The sequence below is a fragment of the Tenrec ecaudatus genome, chromosome 12 (genome assembly GCF_050624435.1).
Source record: "Tenrec ecaudatus isolate mTenEca1 chromosome 12, mTenEca1.hap1, whole genome shotgun sequence".
NCBI lineage: Eukaryota > Metazoa > Chordata > Mammalia > Afrosoricida > Tenrecidae > Tenrec > Tenrec ecaudatus.
The window spans coordinates 136413578-136433199 of record NC_134541.1 but is presented as its reverse complement, the minus strand read 5'-3'; the positions used below and the strand labels follow the sequence as shown (position 1 = coordinate 136433199).

At 50.2% G+C, this 19622-nt stretch overlaps 1 protein-coding gene across 1 annotated transcript in view; it reads left to right on the top strand.

The window, feature by feature from the left end:
• The window catches only part of MYH16 (myosin heavy chain 16), a 58573-nt gene that overhangs the window by 31762 nt on the left and 7189 nt on the right, over nucleotides 1-19622 (top strand). Inside the window, exons 22-38 of the mRNA XM_075528554.1 lie at nucleotides 582-809; nucleotides 1654-1758; nucleotides 3848-3934; nucleotides 4148-4293; nucleotides 5270-5360; nucleotides 5891-5947; nucleotides 6591-6677; nucleotides 6858-7103; nucleotides 7508-7625; nucleotides 10105-10232; nucleotides 10811-11007; nucleotides 11463-11595; nucleotides 11909-12125; nucleotides 13673-13809; nucleotides 13903-14006; nucleotides 17192-17384; nucleotides 18368-18571. Of these exons, the coding sequence (XP_075384669.1) occupies nucleotides 582-809; nucleotides 1654-1758; nucleotides 3848-3934; nucleotides 4148-4293; nucleotides 5270-5360; nucleotides 5891-5947; nucleotides 6591-6677; nucleotides 6858-7103; nucleotides 7508-7625; nucleotides 10105-10232; nucleotides 10811-11007; nucleotides 11463-11595; nucleotides 11909-12125; nucleotides 13673-13809; nucleotides 13903-14006; nucleotides 17192-17384; nucleotides 18368-18571 (2478 nt within the window). The remainder of the gene's footprint in view (nucleotides 1-581; nucleotides 810-1653; nucleotides 1759-3847; nucleotides 3935-4147; nucleotides 4294-5269; nucleotides 5361-5890; nucleotides 5948-6590; nucleotides 6678-6857; nucleotides 7104-7507; nucleotides 7626-10104; nucleotides 10233-10810; nucleotides 11008-11462; nucleotides 11596-11908; nucleotides 12126-13672; nucleotides 13810-13902; nucleotides 14007-17191; nucleotides 17385-18367; nucleotides 18572-19622) is intronic.

Below are 19622 nucleotides of genomic sequence, written 5' to 3'. Positions count from 1 at the left end.
TGGCAGAGCCCAAACTGACCCAGCTGCCCTGCCTGAGCACCCTGACTTCTGCATCACAGCCTCCAAAACCTTACTACACACTGGCTGCCTTGGAAATGGCCCATTCAGATGCAGAAAGGCTCTGCTTTCCAACCTTTCTGCCTCCCAGGGATGCTGCACTGTCTAGTCACCAGCTCTGAGCAGCTCTGAGACTTTCTGGACTCCACAAAGAGCTCAGAGACCATCCGGCCACACGGGGCCCATCTGCTCGGGGTCCATAAGACCAGGCTTGTCTGACATCTTGGTGGTAGTTGGGGACCGTTGTAGGAGCCTGGTGCAGGAGTTTGCTCACCCTGCCCTTACCCCCTCCTCTCGCTCCCTGACTCTGATGGTGCTGTCTAGTAAGCTTCAGACTGTTAACCACAGGTTGGCAGTTCAAACTCACCAGTCGCTCTGTGGGAGAAAGATGAGGCTATCTGGCCCCATAAAGATTTACAGCCTCAGAAACCCTATATATAGGATATCTATGGGTCGGAACGGACTCACTGGCCATGGGTTTGGGTTGGGTTGAAGGCCCCTGACCTCGGCTCGATCTCCACCAGGAACAAGAGAACCTGATGGATGCAGAGGAGCGCCTGACGCAGATGATGAAGACCAAGATGGAGCTGGAGGGCCAGATCGCCGACATGCGGGAGCGGCTGGAGGAGGAGGAGGGCACTGCGGCCTCGCTGAGCGCCACGAAGCGCAGGATAGAGGGGGAGCTGAGCGACCTGAAGCGGGACCTGGAGGGCCTGGAGACCACACTGGCCAAGACGGAGAAGGAGAAGCAGGTGAGGCCCGCCACGGTCCCCAGCACAGACCCTGAAGACAGCCGCAACTCCTGAAGCCAGTAGAGCGCACTGCCCAGGGGAGAGCCAGGAGCGGCTCTTTCCCGCAAAGGCTTGCAGTGCAATTAAGAGTGCAGTTCCTGGTCGCACCAACCACACCTCAGAGCTCAAGAGCCACACACAGCCAGCACACATAGGCCTTTTCCATAGGGGCAGAGTTAAGGGAACAAAAAGGTGATCCCATCATGAGGACGCCCAGACACTGGCCCCTGGCAAACAGGACTGGTCTCAGGCCTTGCCGGATCTCCCCGTGCTCCAGATTGCCACCCCCCTCTACTGCCAACTCCTGTGCCCACCTCCAGCTGTGCTGTCTGGGCCAGTCTGTGTCCACCCTTCCTCTCTGGGGCCCCTCATAGAATGGTATTCCCTGTAGCACCCTAACTATCATCCTATCTTTCCCAATGCCCTGTGGCACCCCCAGGGGGAGCTGTGGCTCCTAGCACTTTCCGACTAACTTTTGGCGCCATGGGTGGTGAGGATGCTCCACAGACAAAGGTCAACTCTGCCCAAATTTGGGCTTCCCTGGCTTTGAGATGTAGGTTCTGGTCCAAAATTCTGGGTGGGACTGAGTGTCCAGCATCACTACTGCTGCTCATCTGAGGGCCAGGCTCTGAGGAGCAGGGGCCAGCACTGGTGGTCCTTGCCGTTCCCCTCTGCCCCTAAGACCTGACTCAGTTGCTCTGCAGTGCGCTCTAGGTACTGAGCAGGGGCCTACCCTCATCCCCTCCCCACGGGACTGCTTCCAGCTGGAACCCCTCCCACCTCCCTCCTCTACCCTGGTTTCTAGGCTCTGGACCACAAGGTCCGCACGCTGACCGCTGACCTCTCCCTCCGAGAAGACTCCATCGCCAAACTCCAGAAGGAGAAGCGGGCTCTGGAGGAGCTACACCAGGTACAGGGAGACTGGGGACCTGGTTTGAAGCCCAGCTCTGCTAATCCTTAGCTAGGGGACTCCAAGGATGCCAGCAACTGTCCCTAAATCCCAATCCCCTGTCTGTGAAGGCTGCGTGGCCACCTGTGGCTGCCTTTATTACTGGCTTGTGATAAGCAGGGCAACCATGCAAATCCCCACCCCCCATACTAGGGCTGTTTTGAGAGTGGAACCGACCGCTAATGAGGATGCCAACAGCGTGGTCCCGTGCAGTATTGTCACTAGAGTTGGTGTCATCCAGTGGGGTCTCTCATGATGTCACACCCCACCCCCACCAACTGCCTCCCACATCAGGCCATACAGAATCCATAGTTAATCACAGAGCACTATGTAATTTGTTTGAGTGTAACATTTCTTAGGCTCTAATGAAGCCAAACCACATTGTCCTGTGAGATCTGTAGACACTGGATGGAAGACACAGTGTGATTAGGAGCTGAGCAAGCCTTTTTAGACTTTTCTTTCTCCTTTTTTTCTTAAATGCTTTTACTGACATATAATCCACATATCATACACTTCCATAGTTCAGTCCTATTAAAAAGAGTTGTACAATCCGCACTACAATCAGCCCTGAAGCATTTCCTTCCTTCTTGTAATCATTGCTGTTAGCTTCCATTGTCTTCCACCCTTCCCTCCCATCCCCCCTCATATGCCCCCCCCCCAATTAACCTAGTTACTATCGCTATAGATTCACCTACACAGGATTTCATCTACTGGAAAACATTACATTTTTTAAAAGCCAAAAACAAAACACAACACAACAAGGACAAGAACAAAATAAACCAGAGAAAAACCTCGATCAGATTTTTCTTTCTTCCTCAAAGACGTTATTGATGTAGGCCCACAAATACTGATTACCAGGGCAAGGGTGTTAAGACACCAGAGCATCTAAGAAAACCAGCGACTGCAAAAACTCGGCAGCACAGGTGTGTGTGTGCTCCTCACCCTTGCTGACGAAGCCCCGTGATGGGAAGCATCACTGTCATGGAGGGCTGAGGACAGCTCTGCCCCCAGCACAGTGGAAGTCCCAAAACTCCACACAGATTCTAATAGCCTTCAGAGAGGCCCTGGTGGCACGCTGGTTAAAGCATTTAGCTGCCAACCCCCGAAAGGGCACCCACCAGCCCTGCTGAAGAAAGGTGTGGTAATGGGCTTCATAAAGTTTGACAGCCTTGGCTGGATTTTAAATCAAGTCATTCTGTCTGTATTATTATTACTATTTACCCAAACCACAATAAAAAGTGTAAAAAAGAAAAGATTTGCAGCCTTGGAAGCCCACAGGGGCAGTTCTACTCTGTCTCAGGATCACCATGAGTTGGAATCGACTCAATGGCCACAGGTTCTGTTTAACCTTGTAGGTATTTTGAGACATGTCAGCTGGGTTTACGAAAAATGAGTTTGTTGTGATCCCAAGCAGGGATATATTTACACAAAACAACAAATTTCAGTCTTGGGGACTCACGGGGAAGTTCTACCCTGTCCTATAGGGTCTCTATGTGTCAGCATCCACCTGATGGCAGTAAAATAAATAAATGAAAATAAGATCTGTCCCGGCCGAAACAGCACAAAGATGTTATAGACCATCATTTTGGTGTCACCCCCACCCCCTGAAAGTATTACCTGGTGGGGGCCCTCCACCTAATGATGTCCCTGGTCCCTAGCAAACAGGGAGGTAGGTTCAGAGTTCCAAGGATAAAGTGGGGTGAGGATGTAGGAGTACTTTGTAAGCACTAAAGTCCCAGAGACCTTGATGCATCACGGCAACAATAGATCACAAGATCCTGAGGTCATGGGGAGACTCCCACACCCACACTTTCTGGGGTCTATTGTTATGTTATGAGTTCAGTCTCCTGATAGGAGAGCAAACTTGCCCCTGAGGGCCACCTGCTGATGGCAAGTGCTCCAAGCCACCTAGCTCCCTTGAGCACCCAAGTAGAAGCAGAAGTCCCCTTAGTGGAAATCTCTTTCCCTCCCCATGTCCTGGGACCACAGAGGACCAGGTCTGTTCCGGTCCAATTCCCCATGGGCCACACGCACACCTCTTTCTTTACAGAAAACCCTGGACGACCTTCAAGCTGAGGAGGACAAGGTGAACCACCTGACCAAGAGCAATAGCAAGCTCAACACCCAGATCCACGAGGTGAGGTCCAGGTGCTGGGGCCGCTTCCCACCACTCCCACTGCTCTGGGAGCAAGGGGACCCCAGGTCTTAGTCCTCAGACAGGGTGTGGGCATCAGACTGGCCCAGCCCCCAGGGCAGCCAACCTTTTGGGTGCCCTGACCAAGGAGCTATACTGTGTCCGCTCCGTAGTGCAGCAGGCCTCACATTCTCCTCTGTCGACGTCTCTCCACAGCTGGAAGACAACTGGGAGCAGGAAAAGAAGATCCGGGCAGAGGTGGAGAAGGCGCGACGGAAAGCCGAGAGCGACCTGAAAATGACCATCGATAACCTCAACGAGATGGAGCGGTCCAAGCTGGACCTGGAGGAGGTGGTGAAAAAGTATGTCTGTGTGGTCGTCGCTTTTTGTTTCCTGGGGAGTCGGTCTCTGGGTGGTGCAGATGGTTATCATGTGCTTGGCTATTGGCCAAAAGGTTTGAGTCTACCCAGAGGTGCCTCGGCAGAAGGCCCTGGGGATCTATTTCCAACATCTCTGCCATTGAAAGCCCAGGTGAGCGGTTCTCCTGTGATGTGCGTGGAATCACTATGAGTCAGGATAGGCTTGACAGCAGCCGGCTGTTGCTGAGTGCTCTCAGCATAGGGATAGGAGGAGTGGGCACCTTCCTGTCTGCAGAGAAATCCCAGCCTCACACCGTGCACTTCAGGTGCTGGCTTGGAGACTAGTAGAGCCGCCCTGGGAGCCCTAAGGATGAGGCAATGAGTCTGTTCCAGAGGCAAGTAGCTTCCTGGAACCAGGAGCTCAACAAGGATGAAGCATTTGTCAGTATCACTCTGGTCCCAGCAACTCCACTCCTAGGTATATCTCCTTGAGAATTAAAAGCAAGAAGCTGGTGGAGTACCCCTGTTCATTATAACTTACTGCCATCGAGTCAACTCTGACTGATAACAGCTCCATGTGGAGCTCCATGTGGAGCCGCTGGAATCGAGTCTTTGGTGAAATGCTTCTGGGGGGAGCTGTCCCCCATGATGTCAAAGCATCCCTGGAATTCTAAGACCAAGTGTGCAAGCTGAGTGGAGTGGCAATTTCCATCCATTTCTTCACTGACATGTCTCAAGAGCCCAGAACAAACTCGGGCCCGTGCGTGAATGAGTTTAGGGGGTGAATGAATGCATGCGTGCATGAATTTATGAAAAGGTGGGGTGCAAATTCCAGGGTCTGACTCCTCTGTCGGAGGTGAGGCGTGAGGAGTGGGCTCAGCAGGTGCATACCCCTTCAGAGGCAATCCGGGCTCCCCACCCTCCAGCTTACTGGCTGAACCTCAGAGGTCTGCTCAGGAGACCAAACTTTCTCTTGCAGGAGAGACTTGGAAATCAACTCTGTCAACTCCAAGTATGAGGACGAGCAGTCTCTGAATTCCACCCTGCAGCGGAAGCTCAAGGAGCATCAGGTGTGCCCCCCCCCCCCCAGGAGAGTGCAAGAAGCCCAAGCCCGCCTCTGGAATTCTGTGCCCTGAGCCTTTTGCCTAGGGGGCACAGGGGGTGCAGTGGTTAAGGACCCAGCTGTTTTAAGTGGTTAAAGGTCAGCAGTTTCAATAAACCCACCAGTCGCTCTGCAGGAGAAAGAGGTGGCAGTCTGCTTCCATAAAGATGTTATCCCTGGATACCTTATAGGGCCATTCTACTGGGTCCTACCGAGTCACTGGGAATCTGCATGGACTCTGTTGTGCATATCAAGGGAGCCAAATCTAAAGTCCCTGCCATGGCCCCAAGGCCTCCACAGTCCAGGTCCTGAACCTCACCTCCTGCCCTGCCCCACCCTGTCTTTGTTGGGCTCCTCTCTGCCATATGTCCTCTGTGTCACTTCTCTCTGGGACTATAGTGGCCTTCGTAGGCTTAGCCCACATTCCTCCTCTCCATGCCGGAAGGCTAAGTGGGCAGCTTCCTAATGCCTCTCCCTCTGTCTGCCTGTGTCTGCTAGGCCCGCATTGAGGAGCTGGAGGAGGAGCTGGAAGCTGAGCGGGCAATGAGAGCCAAGGTAACACTTCATCCCTCACAGTCCAAGCAGCCATTGCCAGGGAGACCCCACACAAAGGCCGACCCTGCCACTCAGGGCACCTGCAGGGAGAAGGGCAGTAGAGGGCTTCTTCATGAAAGGGTCACTTTGGTTCTTGAGCACCTACTATGTGCTGCTGGGCATGCCCATTAAGACATAAGACAGAGATGCTGCAGATGGAGCCAGCCAAGGGAGAAGAGCTGGTGTCTCGGGGGTGGGGGGGGGGATGAGATCGAGCTGGACATTCCAGCTGTAGGAGAGAAAGCAGCCCATACCTGCACAGGTACAGAGGAGTCAGAGCAGGAAAAGCAAAGAGAGGTGGATCTGGAGGGCTGGGTGGAATCCTAGAGTGGGTGGAAGCCAGTGGACGCTAGAGGGAGACAGTTCACACTGGTGCAGGGATGTGATTCCAGCTTCAGCCCCAACTGCGCCCGGTACTTAGGAGGGCATTAACACCCACCCAGGACTGGGAGAAAGAGGGTCAGTGGGTGGGCAGGCAGGCAGACATGGGCCACCGAAGCACAGGGAGCACTGCCCCCGTCGAGACAATGCAGGAAGCATTGACTAGAGAAAGGGTTCCCAGACAACATAATGAGCGTGATGTTCCCTTCCAACCACATGCCAGGTGGAGAAGCAACGCAGTGACTTGTCCCGGGACCTAGAAGACCTCAGCGACCGCCTGGAGGAGGCTGGTGGAGCCACGTCTGCTCAGGTATCCCTCCTGAGGGGCTAGGACCCCCAACTGGCCTGTGGAGTGAGGCCTGACCATATGCAGGCACCTAAGCCCAGGTCTTCACTGTGGTTCCGCTTTGTTCTGAGCTCAGTGGGGTTCATAGATCCCAAGGCCGTGGGTGCACTGCTGAGTCCACCCCTGTCCCTGTGCCATGCCCAGATCGAGCAGAACCGCAAGCGGGAGGCAGAGCTGCTGAAGCTGCGGCGGGAGCTAGAGGAGGCGGCCCTGCAGAGCGAGGCCACGGCCTCCACACTGCGCAAAAAGCACACGGACTCCATGGCCGAGCTGACGGAGCACGTGGAGAGCCTGCAGAGGGTCAAGTCCAAACTCGAGAAGGACAAGCAGGTGATGAAGGCTGAGATCGATGACCTCAACGCCAGCGTGGAGACCATGCAGAAGTCTAAGGTGCGGGGCCCTTGGGAGGCTGTTCTAGATGGGGTGGGGGGAGCCTGGATGACTCGTAGCCCTCTCTCCCACTGGATGTATACCCTGACTGCACCTCAGTTCCCTCACCTGTAAAATGGGAGTGATGCCTTCTTCACAGCACCTTTCTGGGAGCTGGAACAGCCCCTGGTGCATAAGTAACATGGAATGAACGTTAGCTCTCATGCCTCTTAGGATGTGACTAGGAACATGTCCTCAAGGGGCTTGAGGCCACTATCAGAGATGCCTCGATTGCCACAGCTCAGCAGCCTGGAGGCCACGCACACTGGAGGAGCAGAATGGGGGCCAGGAGCCAGGCTCATGGAGAGCCAGGAGGGCCCGGCCCCCTGGTGCCCATATTGGGTTCTTTTTCCCCCTCTGAGCAGATGAACGCTGAGGCCCATGTCCGGAAGCTGGAGGACAGCTTGTCGGAAGCCAATGCCAAAGTGGCCGAGCTGGAGAGAAACCAAGCAGAAGTCAACGCCATCAGGACCCGTCTTCAAGGTGCACTTGCCCCACCCCCCTTGTCTGTGCCCCGTGCCCCTCCCTCCTCGCCAACTGCAGACCCTTGAGGTAGAAAGCAGGGAAAAGAGTTAGGGTCCCCCCCACACAGACCCTACTGCAGCCCTCCTGAGGAAGAGTGTGGGGAAAGGAGTTAGGGTCCCACAAGGAAAACCCTGAGCTCTCGTCACCAACACCACCCCCCCCCCCCGAGTGCCTGAGGAGTGGTTACGTGGTGCTAACAAGTTCACACACTCAGCTGCTAACCGAGAGGCTGGAGGTTCAAGGCAACCAGAGAAAAGAAAGAACGAACTGACAGCCTCCCTATGAAAAATCAGTCACTGGAATCGCTGTGGAGCACAGTTCTCGGACAGACGTGGGTCATCATGAATCAGAGTCCACTCGGTGGCCACTGGTTACAACTGGTTGCGTTTGTGACATGATGTGTTCCCATGGTAATGTGGGGCCCTCTTCAGTGCAACTCCATGTCAAGTCCCTCCACCGTCCTGTGAGGTCAGCAGGAGGGTCATTCGTGATGGAAAAACACAGCCTTCTGGCATTTGAAAACGTAACTTGTATACCGCTACACAGTGAGCACATGTCCGAGACTGATGTGTCAGAGAATTAGTAACAACAACGATGACGACGACTCCACTCCCATCGGGTCAATGCTGAATCACGGGTAGACAAGGTAGAACTGCTTCCTTTGCATTTCCTAGGCTGTCAACCTTTATAGCAGCAGAAAACCTCATCTTTCTCCCACAGGATGGCTGGTGGGTTCGAACTGCTGACCTTGCGGTTCACAGCCCGACACATAACCCACTATTCCACCTGGGGTCCTGGTTAATTAGCAAAGCTGCCTGCAAATAATATTGTAAGGGGAGGAGATTTACATGGTTGTTGGGGTATAAAGGCTAAATTGTAATGACTGTTGAGTTAGACGTAGAGCCAGTTCATGTCCCAAAGTAGCTTTTGGTTTTTGATGTTTTGTTTTGTTTTTCCTACTGAATAAGCCCTTTGCTTCTCTGGGACAAAAATACTTTATTGTTTATCAGTCAGTACACAAGCTGAGGAGCCTGGTGGCCTAATGGGTTATGAGTTGAGCTCCTAACCACAAAGTGGGTGTTTTAAACCCACCAGCTGCCCCACAGGAGAAAGATGAGGCTTTCTGCTCACCTAGAATTTACAGCCTTGGAAACTCACAGGGGCAGTTCTACTCTGTTCTATAGGGTGGCTCCATGGCAGTAACCGTGTGTAGTTTTTCAATGTTCAAGCCAACATCTAACTTCATCAAGGCTGAACCCCGGATGGGTAAACAGTCCTACAAAGGCTTGTTCCTCTATAGAATTAAATATGCCTCAGATGGGCCTGGTGGCGCTGTCAGGTTAGCGCTGGGAAGCTAACCCCAAGGTTGGTGGTCACCCCCACCTTCCCCCCGTCTGAAAGAAAGACACAGCTATCTGCTCCCATACAGATTTGCAGACTGAGAAACCTTGTACAGGGTCCCTGTGAGTTGGAATCGACTTGATGGCAGCAGGAGCAGATGAGCCTCTCAGGCCAGGTTCCAGTGGACACTGAGAGAACTTACAGTCAGCCACGTTTGAGCACTCGTACAAATCAGCACTCCAAGATCGAAATGCTCGCTACCTTGATGGAGGCGTAGGCTGTATCTACCCACTGCTGTCCAGTTGAGTCCACAGGCAGACCCACTACCATCCAGTGGTTTTTGACATGGTGACCCACTAAGACAGAGTCACCTCTCTCCCACAGGGTGGCTGGTGGGTTCACACGCACAGGGCTTCCAAGGCAGTCATCTCTAGAGAAACGGCTGCCACAGCTTTCTCCCATGGAGCAGCTGGCAGCTTGAGTCACCAACCTTTCGGTTAGTAGCCCAATGTACCACCCACTGTGACTACCACACTACGGATTGTAGCTGATCGAGCATAATAGTGCCAATTATGATCTCTGAACTTCACTATGTCAATTGTAACACAAGGAAACACATTCGCTCAAATATTTAAAAAAATCAATACCCCCAATTGGTGGATTAGAGCAGTGGGGCCCAGTGAGAGAAAGAGACTTGCCCAAGGCTACAAAACTAATGGCTCACAGCCTAGGGCTGGAAACTCTTCATCTTCCTCTTTGCTAGGGAATCTCCTCCCAGCCTCTGGCTCTAACATTTCACAAAGGATGTCAGGACTAGCACATACTCTCCCAGCCCCACTGTTTTCTCCAAACACCTCTGATGAACTTCCTAATGGTGATGGGTAGGGGATCGGACAGGGGAGTCCTTCACAATCTGCAAGCCACCTGGATGTGGGCGACCTGCCCTTGCTTCCCTCCTGGGCTCACTCCATGTGGATGGCCAGTTTGGTGCCTCTCTGTGCTTCCCAGCTGGCCAATTCAGTTGACCCAGCCGCCATTTGGAGGGACTGAGGGTCTGGATGGGGAGCCAACATTTCTTCCACTTCCTTCCCGCCAGCTGAAAACAGTGAAGTAAGCCGGGAATATGAGGAATCCCAGAGCCGTCTTAACCAGACCCTGAGGATAAAGACATCCCTAACATCCCAAGTGGACGATTACAAGCGGCAGTTGGACGAAGAGTCGAAGGTGGGTTTGGGGCAGTGGTTCTCAACCTTGCTAATGCCACGACCCTTTAATACAGTTCCTCATGCTATGCTGACCCCCCCCCCAACCATAAAATTATTTTCGTAGCTACTTCATAACTGTCATCTTGCTACTGTTATGAATTAGGCGACCCCTGTGAAAGAGTAGTTCAACCCCCCAAAGGGGTCGCGACCCACAGGTTGAGAACCGCTGGTTTAGGGAAGCTGGGAGAGACTGAGCTGCATCCTTTAAGAATGTTATAAGGTGAAGGGGGGACGTGGAAATCACTTATAGATAACAAGTCAAACCTCAGCAACAGAGTCTTAGGACGCTGTGTGTACGACCATGAGATTATGTGTACTGTAGACAGCACAGGAGCCCTGGTGACAGAGTGGTTTAGAGTTGGGCTGCGATTCCCCAAGGTCAGCAGTTTGAAACCACCAGCCGCTCTGCAGAAGAAAAATCCTCTTCACCCTGGCTCACCATTGATTAGGTGTTATGTCTATCCAAACAATGACCCTCCGGGTCAACGGCCATGGAAAAGCCTCTCCCCCAGGGCTCTGACGGGCTCCTCCTCACAGTCTCGCAGTGCTGCCATGGTGAGTCTCGCCAACACCAAGCATGACCTGGACCTGCTGAAGGAGCAGCTGGAGGAGGAGCAGGGCGGGAAGTCGGAGCTGCAACGCCTAGTGTCCAAGCTCAACACGGAGGTGACCACCTGGAGGACCAAATACGAGACCGATGCCATCCAGAGGACTGAGGAGCTGGAGGAGACCAAGTGAGCATGGCATAGTGTGGAGCAGGGTGGGAGGGCAGGCAGGTGGTGGTGGGCATCTAAACACTACCCGGTCACTGCTGAGGCCAGGCCAGAAGAAGCAGGATCGAGTCTTCCTAGCACCCATCCCTGTGTGATGTTCCTGCTTTCTGTATGTCTCCCTGGCTGGAAGAAATGTTTGATGAGGGCAGGGCTTTAATTGGTTTTATTCACTGCATTACTTGGCACAGAAAAGGATCAACAATACCTGCTGAGTGAATGGATGGATGGATGGATGGATGGATGGATGGATGGATGGATGGATGGATGGATGGTGTTTATTTTCTTCTACACATTCTCCATTTTGTCTGAGTCTGTTCCAAAATGACCCCAGAGCACCGCCACCATGCTCGGTGGTAGGGAGGCAGTGACTCCAGGCTCCATGTTCTCCTGACCGTCCCTCCGTCCCTCTTCTTCAGGAGGAAGCTAGCTGCCAGGCTCCAGGAGGCAGAAGAAGCAGCTGAAGCCGCCCAAGCCAGGGCTGCCTCCCTTGAGAAAAATAAGCAGCGACTCCAGGCAGAAGTAGAAGACCTCACCATCGACTTAGAGAAGGTCAGGACCCAACAGCTCGTAGGCCTTGTGTGTACCAGGGCTAGAGGAGAGACTGCCACCTCTGGGGTGCACAGGATGGGTATCCACCAGCCTGCAGGCATGGGCTCCTGGAGAAACATGTTCAAGAATGGTTCTGAGCGCTTAAAGCTCAGCCCCCACAGGCATATGCTCCCCAGTCTTGGTCTGGAGAGTGTTGGTAGTCACAGGAGTTCCTGGGAGGGGGAGGAAAGGAAGGGGGCTTGCAGGAGAGCCAGGCAGGGGATGCGAGCGAAACAGAAACAACAACTATAGAGACCCTCTCCGCTCTGCTCAGGCCAATGCTGCAGCTGCCGCTCTGGACAAGAAGCAGAGGGTCTTTGACAAGATGCTGGCCGAGTGGCAGCAGAAGTGCGAGGAGCTGCAGGTGGAGGTGGACAGCTCACAGAAGGAGTGCCGCATGTACATGACTGAGAGCTTCAAGATCAAGACCGCCTATGAGGAGTCCCTAGAGCACCTAGAGTCGGTGAAGAAGGAAAACAAGACCCTGCAGGGTGAGTCTGGGGAAAGAAGGATTCATCTAGAGCAGGGATTCCCAAAGTGGGCCATATTGTCCCCTGGGGGGTGAGGGCTGCTCAAACAATCCAGCAAAAGCAGATACCTACACTTTATCATGGATGATGGACCAAAGGACAAAGGCTTTTTTTTCATTGCCAGTGGGTGCTGAGTAATAAATACACATTACCTGGAAACAGGGGAGTAGGCCAAATAAGTTTGGGAACCTATGATGTAGAGGTCCAGTTTGCTATGGGCAAAGCAAAGCAATTGCATCTCTCGGATAACCCTGGTTGTAGCCTGAGATTGATACCTGCTCTGAGAGTTGGCAAGGGTCTGGGAGTTCCTCTGGGTGAGCAACAGAGTAGTGGAGGAAGGAGACCAGAAGGTTCTTTGTCTTCCCAATAGTGTTCTTGTGTGCTTGGGTTTTTGTTTGTTTGTTTGTTTGTTTGTTTATTGTTGTCTTTTCATTGAGATCAGCATGGGTTTTTTGTTTTTTAATTTTCTACGGTCATTTGGATGAATTTGTAGAGAAAATTGGTTGTCTGATCAACAAGCCCCACAATGAACAATGCTTTTCCTGCTTCTTCCCTGTGTTTCTTGTTTACATTCATTCATCTTTCCTACCCATCTCTGCCTTCTGAGCTTGACTCCTAGGAAAAATGCTGATCCTTTGAGCTCATGTGGGTGGTTCCTCTGAGGAGTGGAGGCCTCCCTGGTGTTGTTTACGGTTCCCCTTCTATCACTTGGCTGAAAGCTTAGGCATGGGACTGAGTTCCGTTCCAAGCTTCAAGGGTGACTAAGGGTCATAGTCTCAGAAGTTCTACCAGCCTCTATCTGACCAATTATCTTGTTTCTGTTTTGATGATTTTTATTTATTTTAATAAATCATTTTATCGGGGGCTCTGACATACAACAATCCATACATCCATTATATCAAGTGGACATGTACCAATATTGCCATCAACAATTTCAAAACATTATCTTTCTTCTTGAGATTTTGAGTTTTAGTCCACATTTTCCCCCAACTCTATCTAGAACCTCCAACTATGATCCCTCGCAGAATGGTCACCGGTGTTTCTGGGCACCATCTAGTTCTTCTGGTCTCCAGGTTGTGGAGGTAGGGCTTCATGTGGTCCCATTACTTCTTCAGACGACTTGTTTCCTGGTGTCTTGGATTTCCTTCACTCTTCTTTCTTCCATGTCGGGGAGACCAATAGATGCACCTTCATTGTGCGGTTGGTTTTGAGGCCCAGGACTCTCTGAAAAAAGGAAGGCCTTAGAGTTTAGAAAAGTGCTAGGCACAGGCCCTACAGCTGCTTAGTGCTTCTTCCCTCTTCTCTAGCCTGACCCTTTATCTATAAAAAGAGGAGCTTGAATCCAATGTTCTCCAAGGTCTACACCTTGGAAGTCTCCAAGTCTGTGGTTTAGAGTTAAGAGATATAAGACTGGGAGGGTCTTAGCCCTGCTGAGGTACATCTGGGCCACGTGCCTGGAAAAGTGGTAGCCCTTGTGTGCCTTATTAACCAAAATGTTTCTTCCTCAGAGGAGATAAAGGACCTAATTGATCAGCTGGGTGAGGGAGGACGAAGTGTGCATGAGTTGCAGAAGTTGAAGAAAAAACTGGAGATTGAGAAGGAAGAGCTCCAGGTGGCCCTGGAGGAAGCAGAGTCTTCCCTGGAGGTAATCACACAGCTGTCATCTTCCGGCTTGGACCCATGGGCAGGGACCATGAACCTCCTTGGCCAGAAAGACTGATGTTTCTATTCTTGACAGGTTGAAGAGAGTAAAGTGATCCGAATTCAACTGGAACTGGCTCAGGTGAAAGCCGACATCGACCGGAGAATCCATGAGAAAGAGGAAGAATTTGAAGCTACAAGGTCTGGTGGCTGATGGGATAGGGGGCTGACTTTCAAATAGCTTGATGGAGGAGAGTCAGGAAACCTGGGCGCCTATCATCTACTGATCATGTGACCTTGGCAATTTAGGCAAGTCTCTCCGAACCTCAGTGTTCACATCTGTAAAATGGGAATAATTATAGCCCGTACACTGATGTGGCACTCTATGGTCCACAAACACTTTGAGGTTCAGTATTTCAGTGAGTTGTCACAGAACCCCATGACAAAGGGGAAAGATGGCCACTTCCTCAAGGCTTCGCCAGAAGGGGATGAACATTCCGTGAGATTGCAGAGAGGAAACCACATGGTAGCCAGCAAGGCAATATGGATAGATTACCACTGATGTCAACCAACTCTTAGAAAACATCCCACACAGCACGGACAAGAGTTGGTTTGTTGCTGTGCTAACTAGGGCTGGATTTAGAGATTTATTTTTAATTCCCTGACCAGTGATGCTGGTTTGCATGTTGCCGGGGAATTTTGGACTCGTTCCTAGGTTTAGTGTACAGAAGTGTGATTTGTTGTGATTCTGAGCAGACCGACACATTGGAGACTATCCATACTGGCGCACTGCCTAACCTGCCTGCTGGCAGCAGATGACCCTCCTGAAATCCTGTCGAATCTTCATTTTACAACGTTCCCCTCAAACCGTTCTTCTAAGAGGGCTATTGGCAGAGCCTCTGAGAGGGCCAGCTTGGTGACTCTGGAGACAAGAGCCAACCCTGGCCTCCAGTCTACATTTCTAGCTACACCAATATGTGGGGTAGGGAGGCAGTTTCTTTGTTCTGTAACAGCTTTATCGAGATATAAATATATTACAATATGCAACTCGTGTATTTTACAAGGACAATTCAGCTGGGTTTTGTACATGCAACTATGTACCATAATCAGTATTGGAACATTCTCATCACCCCCAAGAGTAGTCTCTTCTCCCCATTTCTTCTGTCTCCCCCAGCCCTGGCAATCACTAATTTACTTCTATCTCTATGGATCTGTGCATTCTGGGCATCTCATTGAAACAGAATCATGTGTTGCTGTTGTTCTGACTCACACCAACCCTGTGTACAACAGCAAATCACTGCCCAGTCCTGTGCCATCCTCACAGCGGTTGTTAGAGTTGAGCCCATGGTTGCAGCCACTGTGTCCATCCACGGGGGGAGGGATAGGCTGGCCTCTGGGACTCCACATCATGTCTTCGAGGTTCATCCACCGTGTTCTTGCTCTTCGTGATTGAGTCACGTTCCATCCTGTGGCTATGGCACGTTTGCAGTATCAATTCACCACTTGATGTGCATGTGGGTCGTTTCCACTGTGGAGCTAGTATGGATAGGGCTGCCAGGCGCATTCATGTACAAGTTTTTGTGTGGACCTGTTTTCATTTCTCTTGGCTATAGTCCTAGGAGTGGAATTTCTTCATCATTTGGTAATTCTTTGTTCAACTTTTTGAGAAGCTGCTAGACTGTTTCCCGAAGTGTTTGCGCCATTACATTCTCGCCAGCTGCATGGGAAGCTTCCAACTTTGCCACCTCCAGTCTCCCCACCTCTTCTCCAACACTTTTTATCTACTTTTTTTTAAAAAAAACATTAGCTGTCCTAGTGGGTGTGATGTTCCTGATGGTTAATGATGCTAACCATCTCAAACATGCCTGGGAGCTGTCTTTGAAGACTTGTCTGTTCAAGTCCTTTGCCCATTGCTTGCATCAAATTCTTTATCTTATTTTTTTTACTGTTTAGTTATAAGAGGTGGATTTTTTTAATGTGTTCTGGATGCTAGACCCTTCTCCAATTAATGATTTGGAAATATTTTCTCTCATTCTTTGAGCTGTATCTTTGTTTTCTTCATGGTGTCCTTTGAGGCACAAAAGTTTCACATTTTGGTGAAATCCAATTTTTTTTCTTTGATTGTTTGTAATGTGAGGTGTTATATCTAATAGTTGGGCAAACCATTGCCTCACCCAATGTCACAAAGATTTATTAGTAGACCAGAACTATGAAGGCTTATTTGTGTGCTCCCAACTCTATTATACGGATCTGTATGCCTGTTCTTATGCTCATACGCACTGTCTCAGTGACTGTGGTTTGAGTGAACTTTGGAATTGGGACATGCTAGTCCTTTAATCTTGCCTTTTAAAAAATGTTTGTTTGGGAAATTCTAATTTCTTGTATTATGAATCGGGGGCTCAGCTTGTCAGTGTCTGTGATGAGGTTCACTGGGTTTTTGATGGGGAATGTGTATCATTTGTAGATCAACTGGAGGAATGTTGCCATCATAGTCATGTTGAGTTTTCCAGTTCATGAGCATGGGATATCTTTCCATTCATTCAAATCTTCTTTCATTTCTTTCAACATCGATGTGCCTGTATTCATTTTCCAAGTGAAGGTGAAGCACAGGCTTATTCATTTTTGTGGTTGTCATGATATCATTTCCTGAACACATCTCAAGGCACTACCAGCCCATCAATGTGCCTGCATGTGGCTGGTGGGCCTTCAGAGTTGAGCTGAGGGGAACACAGGACTGGGGATTTTTGGAAGGACAGAAACTTTACTGTGCAAAATATTGATTTGCCACAATTCAGCAAGTGTTAGTTGAACACCTAAATTATCTCTGCTGGTCCTTCTCTATAAAGGGAGGTTAACAGCAGCACATAGAACGGTTTTGTTGAGATGTTTTATTATATTGATTCAATGAAGTATCATATAATGATATGAAAATCATATATAATTATCCTATATTTAACACTTTCCATTCATAGCTGTTATTTTGAAGAGAGGGTTGAGTCAAAGCCCCCATTATACACGTACCATGGAGAACACAGGGGCCTAAGCCCCAGGCTTTGAATCCTGGCTCTAGTGTGGGTGCCATGGGTAATCTTTGGCACATGTTGTAGCACCTGGAGCCTCTGCTTCCTTGTAGGACTGGTCTTCATGCTAGATGAACTGGCATCACATACAAGGCATGGGAAACATTCAAAAAGTGTGACCTGCCCTGCATGACCTGCATGCGATTTCCCCACCCCACTCCTTGAAGGGCTTCCTTTCTGTTTGTTTCATTTCATAACGTGGTGGCTGTGTCCACACTGAGGCCCTAGGAGGCCCCTACATAGGGAGCTTCATCACAAACGGTATGGCAGGCCCAGCTATCATGTCTTCTCTGCCCCGACTTATAGGAAGAACCACCAGCGGGCCATCGAGTCCTTGCAGGCCAGCCTGGAGGCAGAGGCCAAGGGCCGGGCAGAAGCGCTCCGGCTCAAGAAGAAGATGGAAACAGACCTGAATGAGATGGAAATCCAGCTGGACCATGCCAACAAGAACAACAGCGAGCTGGTGAAGACGCTGAAAAGGCTGCAGCAGCAGATCAAGGTAAACCACCTGCGGGGAGGAGGCACTAATCAGAGAGCAAGCAGTCCAGAGCCTGCAGGCCGGTGCGCAGGGGCTGGTTTCATAAGTGTCTTCAATACTGAGACCCGTGGAAAGGGAAGAGAACTCAAGCTCCAGGTGCTGAGTCCCAGGGGGAAGGGGAGCACCCAGCATGAGTCCTTCCCCTGCTCACCTGGAAGGAGGAAGAAAAGGAGAAACAGGAAGCTAGGCCTGTCACGATTTTTTTAACCATTTAAAAATTATTTTAAATTTAAAATATTGGGCTGCTAACTGCAAGGTTAGCAGTTCAAAACCACCAGCTACTTCAAGGGAAAAAGATGAAGCTTTCTTGGAAACTCACAGGGGCACAGCTATAGATGGGTCACTATGAGTTGCAGCGAAGAGTTGAGTGAATGTATTTTAAATTATTTGAGACATCTGAAATAGAGAATGTAGCTAACACCCTTGTAGCCACTACTCACCCTAAGAAAAAGACACACATGCAGCTGAAGTGTCCTTTATGGCCCCCACGGTGCTGCACTGCATGTTAAGCCTAGCTAGAGCCACACAGTCGGCATACGGTCACAGGCAGCCAGGCCTACCCAGACAGTGCTGTTGGTGCTCGGGGTCCTAGAGTGCACAGAATAGATGAGCATGCCTGCAGCTAGACAGTAAGCCACAACGAGATGGAACTGTAGCGTTAAAGCTGGTGAGCCGTGCTCGAGAGAAGTAAGAGGGCCGGGGAAGGGTGCCGGTGAGTGATTGTCAGGATGAGGGTCCCACCAGAAATGCCAGGTCCTATGTCATTCTCATGGTGACCACCTTGCACAAGTCCTCTGGACTCCAGGGCCCTGGCCTCGCAAGGCCAGAGCAGTCTGTGAGGCCTTCCGCCAAGGTCCCTGCAGAGCCTGGCCTGCCAAGGTCAGTGTACCCTGGGGCCTGGCCCACCCGGCGATCTGCTCAACCTCCTGCCTCCCTGCCCCCAGGACCTGCAGGTCCAGATGGACGAGGATGCCCGGCAGCACGAGGAGCTGAGGGAGCAGTACAACCTTCAGGAGCGGCGCCTGAGCCTGCTGCAGACGGAGCTGGAGGAGGTGCGCTCAAGCCTGGAGGGCAGCGAGAGGTCCCGCAAGCTGCTGGAGCAGGAGGTGGTGGAGCTCACGGAGCGGCACAACGAGGTCAACATTCAGGTAGGATGCCCACGCACAGGGTCGGGGCGGGCACAGCCTCAGGACTGACTCACCTGCAGGGATTTTCCCTTGTTCATTTTGTTTTGTCTTGTTTTCATTTCAACTTTATTTTCCTTAATTTCATTCCATTTTGTTTAACCTTACTTTAATTCTATTCATGTTAAATTATATTCATTAAAAATTTATCCATTTTGTTTTCATTTTATTTATGATCTTTCATTATATTTATTTTGTTTTTCTTGAGATTATTTGTTTTAATGTTATTCATTTTTAAAATGATTTTCTTTTCCTCATTTCATTTCAATTTATGTTGTTTCAATTTTATTTCTTGTTTCCATTTTGTTGTTTTGTTTTAATTCTATTCATTTTAATTTTTTTCCTATTCATTTTTAAATTGCATTCATTCTTTTATTCACTCCTGTCTTAATTTTATTTCTTTATTTTATTTTATTCATTTTGTTTTCAACCTATTCATTTTGTCCAGATTTTTATTTGTTTTGTTTTAACTGTATTAATTTTCTCTTTTTAACTGCATTTCTTTGGTTTTCATTGTATTTATTTTGTTGTTGTTGAGAATATACACAACAAAGCACATACCAACTGTTTCAGTATGTGCCACTCAGTGACAAGAAGGACATTCTTCGAGCCATGCAACTGTTCTCATCTATCTTTCCTGAGTTGTTCCTCCCCCATGAACATAATCTCCTGCCCCCTGAGCCTCCTACCTGATCTTTCAGGTTACTGTTGTCAACTGTGTTCCATATTGATAGTTCTTAAAGGAGCATAATGCTCAAGACAGACTTTTTTTTTTAAACTAGTTAAGCTAAACTGTTTCTTGGATTTCAGATGACTGCAGGAGATAATTTTGGTTTAAGGCCTAAAGATGATCTCAAGGTTCATCCAGCCTCCATGGCTTCGGAAAGTCTGGATTCCATAAGAGTTGGAAATTCTGCTCCCCCCACAAAGTATCAGGCCCTTCCCTGGTGATTCTGATCCAGGGAGGCTATGGTAGAGGTCCAGAAATCGGAATTTTTATACAGCCCACTGGGGA